This window comes from Humulus lupulus, chromosome 7 (genome assembly GCF_963169125.1).
Source record: "Humulus lupulus chromosome 7, drHumLupu1.1, whole genome shotgun sequence".
NCBI classification, from domain to species: Eukaryota; Viridiplantae; Streptophyta; class Magnoliopsida; order Rosales; family Cannabaceae; genus Humulus; species Humulus lupulus.
Window position 1 is genome coordinate 3,547,126 of NC_084799.1, and position 6,437 is coordinate 3,553,562.

General features: G+C 32.3%; 1 protein-coding gene across 1 annotated transcript; it reads right to left on the reverse strand.

The window, feature by feature from the left end:
- Positions 1-4,713: 4,713 nt before the first annotated feature.
- Positions 4,714-5,749, reverse strand: LOC133789362 (linoleate 13S-lipoxygenase 2-1, chloroplastic-like). The gene is made up of 2 exons (XM_062227214.1): positions 5,575-5,749; positions 4,714-5,371 (listed from the first exon to the last, which is right to left on the reverse strand). Exons 1-2 carry the CDS (start codon positions 5,733-5,735, stop codon positions 4,714-4,716), a joined length of 819 nt encoding a protein of 272 aa, XP_062083198.1. The 5' UTR covers positions 5,736-5,749.
- Between the last annotated feature and the right edge of the window lie 688 nt (positions 5,750-6,437).

The following is a 6,437-nucleotide window of genomic DNA, read 5'->3' on the forward strand; positions in this document are numbered from 1 at the left end:
GTTTATAAAGTTATCTTTATACAGGAAAAAATGGCGGCAGAGGTTCAGAGGACAGAGCTTGAGAGGCAAAGTCAACAGCAGAGTGAGGCATCTCTAAATGTATCTGGCGTTGATTCGTCCCCGGTCGATCAATACGAGGTACTAAGTAAAGTACTCAGGGAAAGATCTGACTACCAAAGAGGAGTGGGTTATAGGGCGAAAGGGAAGGCAAAAAAGACATCCTCTAGCTCTACAGATCAGAGTCAGTCCCAAGCAAATACTGCTGCTTCGCCTAATGAAGATATGAGAGTTATGGCTTTGATGATGAAGGCTATTCGTGAGACGTTTGAGACTTCGACAACTGTGCATCCCAATAAATTGTATAACCCAATGTTTGACAGTTTTCTGCAGAGGCATTTTCCATCACATTCCGAAGGTGGTTTGTCTTCTCAGAGTAACACTGCCAATCCTGACCTTCACACACCGCCACAACAGTAGCAGTATCAGCCTCCTTCACAGCAGCAGTTCCAGCCTCCTTCATAGTATCCGCCACAGCAGCTGTACCAGCCTCACCCAATGTATCTGCCACATGTGTCGTCGCAACAACCTCCTCAGTATCAAAACCAATACACTTTTGGACCCTCTTCCCAGTCTCCTCCACTATATTTTAGTTTTAGCGATTTTCCAGGAGGATCGATGCAACCTCCCCCACCTAATGTTAGATATTGGGAGGTTGGAGGCGGGTCGCAGCCACAGCCACAACCTCGAGATCTGTTTGGGGAGCTCACGCTTGGACGATCATCACAACCACCTTATATTCCTTCACCGCCACAGCCACAACCACCGCCACCGTCACAGCCGTCGTCCTCACAGCCAGACCAAAATATTGAAGATGAGGACAATTTCAATATTAATCTTAATGACTTTATTTAGTTACTAGTTTATATATTTGGACTGAATTAATACTTTATTTATTTTTAATGACAATAGTGATATTTACTAGGTTGATAAATATTAAAATTATTTATATTAATTTTAATGTTAGTTATGTTTAAATTAATTAAATGTTTATTTTTGTTAAATTATATTTAAAAATAATTAAATTTAATAAATATTAATTTATTTAAAATTTAATTTTAAAAAAATTATAAAAACAGTATTAGAGGCGGACCCCATGGCTAATAATAATGCATATGTCATAGGTATTAGCGGCGGGTGTGTCAGTTCGCCGCTAATAATCATTAATAGCGACAAATGTTTAGACGCGGCATATTAGCGGCGGAGTCCCGCCGCTAATGCTTGAAATTCTTGTAGTGTTTGGGGCGACATGTCACTCCTGATAATCAAGTATCAGGGACAACTATTCAAATATCAGGGACGACACATCGACAAAAATTATGCAAAATGTTCAAATTTTTTGGGCGACATTCCGTCGCCCCTGATATTTGAATATTAAGGGCGACCCATTGAGTCATCCCTAATATACCCTATTAATTATATTTTATCAGGGGCGATATGTCGCCCCTGATATGTATCAGTGACGACTTATAGGGTTATTAGGGGCGACGCAAAGTCGCCCCTAAAACTCATTTTTGTTGTAGTGTTTGTTATTTGGTTTTCATAATGTTTCATTGTGTTTTATTAAATGCTCTACGAATAATGGTGCTCATTGGTTGGCACATGCATCCTATGTTATTTTTGAGCTTATTTTTAAGGAGAGTAATGATCCCTCATGTGTTATTAAATGATCTATCTTAATGAAATTATATTTTCCTTAAAAAAAATCTAGTAATTAATTAATTACATCATCGATATCATCATGCATGTTTATTATTCCATTGGAGATATTTTGTGTATATTCACTAATAACAATGTGAACCTTGATTGTTACAACACATATTAGGATGTATACTGGGAAATGCATTATTAGCCACAAGTGTTGGGGGTAATATCAAGGGAAAATATCAATATTTTGGCCCGTATGTATTTTTTGAATACGTGATAGACCTCTGTGTTTTGTTGAAAGATAATTTGAACTCTGTGTTTTACAAAATGAATCAAAATAGTACTCTAGATCTGATTTTGGTCAAAATATTTTTAATTATAAGATTCATTTTTGGGTTGTTAGTGAAGTGATGAGTTCAGAGAAATAAATAAAGTAATTAAGGAGTTGAGAATGAAATATTATATTTAATTTATTTTTATCAAAAATGAATATAAAATACTATTTTATATAATACATAGTCCAAATTATTATTTAACAAAATACAAAAATAAATCACGTATTTGAACAAAATACAAAAGTGAAACTCACATTTTTTTAAAATGCAATAGATCGAAATGTGCGTATGTACATACATAGTGTGGTTGATATAAAACTGGACCACTGTACGTATAATCGATCTTTATTACATGTGTAGCAGTGCGCTTAATTATATGTATATATAACAACAAAAGGGTGTACGTATATCGATATATATATATATATATACATACATGCACCACACGTACAAGTGCTGGACCGCTTGCCTGCTTGGATGTTAATTAATCAATACATCCATATATATATATATATATATAAATATAGAGAGCTTTTAAGTAGGGGCCGTGTTACTTTTGTCTAATTTATTAATTTTTAAAAAATTTTGAATAATTTATATATTAAAATTAGACTTCAAATAGTTTTTTTTTTTATTTGTATAAATTTATAATATTTTATATATATTTAACTTTTAAAATAATTTTAGAGGACAAAAATAAAAAAAATAGAAAGTAATTAATTAGATAAATATCTTAAAAAATAATAAATATAAAGAAGGGAATATTTTTTTTTCCTTTGTAACAATTTATTTTTTTTAAATATTTTCAAACTTAAATGTATTTAAAATGAATTTTAAATAATTTTAGTCTTTTATTAAAAAAATTTAATAATTTTTTAAGAACTAATAAAAAAATAAATTTTTAAATTTTTATAATTAAAAGGAATACAATTTGATAGTTATCAAAATTTGGGAGATAAAAATATTAATTATTTTATAAAATTGTTACAAATACATAATATGATAATATTAATAATTTATAGCGAAATTTTAACTTACTGTGTACTCTAAGAAGTACAATGTCAAAAATTCAAGCAGCAAAAATATTATTCTTTAGTGTCATATCGTTCGATGAGAGTACAGCATTATGTAATCACATGATATACGTGGACCGCTATCCTACTATATATATATTCAATATAACAAAAATCCAAATTTAGAAAAAAAATTGCAAGGGACCAAACTATTTGCAAGGGACCATACTATTTGCACATATGTTACTATTCACTATTTACACCTTTCTGGCCTCAAAAATAAATGCAGTTCAAAATCTTCGGGTTCTTCAACAAATTCAAAGAATAATTATTAGTACTCTTGTTGAAAACAGGAGAGACTGGTCCCATTAGTTATTAATTATTTTTCGGGCATTTTTCGATTCCAATTTTTTCTTACTTGTGCGATTCCAAATCACATATTTCACATCTTAAATTTTCACCATATGTACTTTTTAACTTTTCGTTAATGTAAGACTTTAATACCAAAATAACGCACAATCAAGTCAGAGACACTAAGGTCATTCTTAACCTTTGACCTCAAAAGTTGAAAAAACGTGGAATCATAAATACCACACACGTATCACTTAGTACAGTGACAAGAAATTAAATCAATTTTAATCTTTTTTTGTTTTCTTTTGCAGAGATGACCAACCCTTCGACTTTCTCTATAGATCTAGGGCACTCAAAATTGAATCAAACATTCAAAAAAACTCTCTCCAACCCCAGATTACAAATCTCTCTCTCTCTCTCAATCTCTCTAATGCTTGAAAAAACAGGTTATCTCCTCATCTAAAATCTTACATGCTATTTATATATATTTAGTACAAGTATAGATTAAAGAAAATAGAAGTAAAGAATTTGGTTTGTTGAGCTGAGCTGTAAAACCTGTTAGAGTTGGCTGAAAATTTTAACTGAATGTAATTGTTTTATTATTCTTGAATGTACAGTTCACGGGAGGAATTTATCCAACAGTTAAGTATATTCAGATTTTAGTTTGATTTGATGACACATTTATTAAATCAGAATAATTCAATGAAAAAAATAAATAAGTATATATATATATATAATAAAGAGAAATGAAAAATATTATTCTTTCTTAATTATGAAGAGTTTAATAAATATGTTTTTTGAATTTAAGAGTACCATACGTGAGATTATCTTTTAATTTAAAATTATCTTTTGATTTTCAATTATAGAAAAAAATATGTTTATATATATAAATGAGAATTAAAACTACATACAAATCATTTTTATTAACTGTTTAGAAGAATCGTACTGTTCGCACCCTTATAAATCAGTTTTGATGATCGGACTGCTAATGATCAATTAATCACTAAATCTTTCATTTGTTGAAATCAATTTTACTAGCTATGCACACCAAAACTTATTAAGTCGATCGCAGTGTCAAATTTTGAACAATTGTGTAATACACAAATTCTTCCCTTTTATTTATTAGAAATATCATCACAAAGCTCACATACCATTTAATTTTAAAGAGATCATAATATAGAGTAGAAAATATCACATCATTCTTCGTGTTCGCAACTCAAATGAAAATACTATGTGGAACACCTTTGCTAGTGACACCAGGCTCCGAAAAGGGTTTCAAAAGCTGATAAGGCACAACCCCAACTCCACACCTATTCCTCAAATTCTTGTTTTGTGTTTCTTTCATCAATAATCCCTTCCAACTTTTTCAACCTCCCGTTGAATCTCTCAAAAACTGTTTTTATAACATCATTTTCTTCCCACGAAGGCTCTATCTTCTCCCCAAGATACTCCTCGTCCGGCGAATGATTCAATAGTATATCCAACACTGTCGTTGCCTGAATCTGCGAAGGAAAGCACTGCATGAGTGCTTCCTCCAGCTTAGCCCAAAATTTATCCAAAACTTCTTCGCTAGCATCCTCTGCCGGCATGTTGGTTCTAGCAATTGTTGGCCTATTAGGGAAATATCCTGCGTGCGTGTATTGTCCAAAGTTTACGGCTGCATGGTGGTCATAAGCCACCCAAACGATTGTCGTTATGATCCCTATTAAGTCGTTTGGCGTCTTCAAGACTGGCCGCCATGGCTCATCCTTTTTGTCTCCATGACCTACAATTCTGATTTCTGTCCACCATGATTGGTGCTCTTGATCAGACTCCACTAGGGTTGGTTTAGGATGATAATAGTTGACATAGCCAGTGACCCATTGTTTGATTATATCCCAAAGAGCTAGACCATCGTTGGCAAAAGGGTAGTCTTCGATTGTTAATTTTAGACCATGCGGAGCGCTTGGATCCTCCACAGCCATTCCCCTGCAAGCTATCTTTGTTATGTATTGCTGGTTTTGTTTAATGTACTTTAAATTAAATATTATGGGCTCAGTTTGATGTATTTAGACTTCTAATGATTAATAACTGTCCGATCAATCTAACAATATGACCTAACGTCCTTTAAATGGGACAAAATCCTATATGATAATAAGAAAATGGAATCATATAATTATGATTGTTATTACCTCTTGATAAGATCAGCTGGCAAGGCTTCTTGATCAAATAGCCATTGCTTGTCATAAGCATCAGCACATAGCTCATTGGCATATTTTCCAGGAGAGAATGAAGATTCAATGATGCCTCCAACATTTACTAGTGCCTCTCGAGCAAGAGCATTAATCTCCATTGTGTATCGAAAATGTGGGTGTATCTGTAGCACCCACATTATTTTGATATAATACAGCCAATAATCACACGATTGCATTGCATTACATATCATACAATATGTATAATTTGAGCATATGCATTTCATGTATAAGTTTAAAAGTTGTGTATGTGATGTCTATGTGTATGTTCAATATTATTAACCTTGTGGCATTTGAGTTGTCTTTTATGGGTATTTGATGTGCTCAAGATATAAGAAATGATGAAAAATATGGACAAGGGATGAAATCAAGTGAGAAAATTTAGATATAGAAGGCAAAAGATGTTAAGTGGTGAAAAATAGTACAATGTCGATTATTAGTATTTCGGTGTAAATTGAGTATTAGTGGATTTACCAAATATAATTGAGGTATGATTAAGGTCTCATTGATGAAGTAAAAAATAGTTTTAGAACCATTAGATCAAGTCTTGATGGGAGGTATACATAATCAGTGGTATTGATGCAAAATCAAAACGAGCTTAGCATAAGTGCACTACACTCAACCGGATACGCATAACTATTGGGTATGAACTCAGATGGACCTAAGGTTTGGTGTGAGTGTTTCACACATAAGGATAATATGCCTAGCAGATGATTAAGTCAAAATTATTGAAGTGATAAGGCTTTTATAATTTAAAAAGTGAAATGATAAGGTGAAAGGTATCAAATTTTGATACAATAAGG

Excerpts from the sequence above, each read along its gene's own strand:
- LOC133789362 (XM_062227214.1), bottom strand. The coding sequence starts at position 5,735 with ATGGAGATTAATGCTCTTGCTCGAGAGGCACTAGTAAATGTTGGAGGC. Across the intron at positions 5,372-5,574 it reads CCAGCTGATCTTATCAAGAG|GGGAATGGCTGTGGAGGATC; the intron begins GTAATAACAATC and ends GATAGCTTGCAG.